The sequence below is a fragment of the Alexandromys fortis genome, unplaced genomic scaffold (assembly GCF_014885135.2).
Source record: "Alexandromys fortis isolate MF-2015 unplaced genomic scaffold, M_Fortis_MF-2015_v1.1 scaffold_718, whole genome shotgun sequence".
NCBI lineage: Eukaryota > Metazoa > Chordata > Mammalia > Rodentia > Cricetidae > Alexandromys > Alexandromys fortis.
In genome coordinates, this window is record NW_026068583.1 from 30,884 (window position 1) to 31,500 (window position 617).

The window sequence follows — 617 nt, forward strand, 5'->3', positions numbered from 1 at the left end:
CGAGGTTCGGGAGGAGAGCGGGGACCGGACCCGGTTTCCCTTTCGGTTTAGAGTCCGCGGGTGGGCGGGGCCGCGGGCGTGGGTGACCGGGGCGGGGCCGCGGTGCGGCGCTGTTGCGCGGCTGACCTCTGGTGGGCGGGGCCGCGGGTGACCCCGGGGCCGAACAGGTGGGCGGAGCTGATCGCGGGGTCCCCGCAGGCTCTCACACCATCCAATGGATGTACGGCTGTGAGGTGGGGTCGGACGGGCGCCTCCTCCGCGGGTACGATCAGCACGCCTACGACGGCCGCGATTACATCGCCCTGAACGAGGACCTGACGACGTGGGCGGCGGCGGACATGGCGGCGCAGATCACCAAGCGGAAGTGGGAGCAGGCTGGGTCTGCAGAGAGACGGAAGGTCTACCTGGAGGACACGTGCGTGCAGTGGCTGCACAGATACCTGGAGAACGGGAAGGACACGCTGCTGCGCACAGGTGCGGGGCCGCGGGCTACTCCTCCCTCTGCCCTCGGGCTGGGCTCAGTCAAGAGGAAGAGGAAACCCTCACTGGGGTCATGCCCCTGTCTCTGAGGGCAGACAGGGCCCCTGGGTCTCCTGATCCAGCATGGCAGGGACTGC

The 617-nt window shown here is 69.4% G+C and overlaps 1 protein-coding gene across 1 annotated transcript; it reads left to right on the forward strand.

Annotated features, from left to right (window-relative positions):
* Nucleotides 1-125: 125 nt before the first annotated feature.
* LOC126495890 (saoe class I histocompatibility antigen, A alpha chain-like) lies at nt 126-604 on the forward strand (the record flags this gene model as incomplete). The annotated part of the gene is made up of 1 exon (XM_050133466.1): nt 126-604. A coding segment is annotated over one exon (444 nt), but the record flags the coding sequence as incomplete, so codon positions are not given.
* Nucleotides 605-617: the final 13 nt, after the last annotated feature.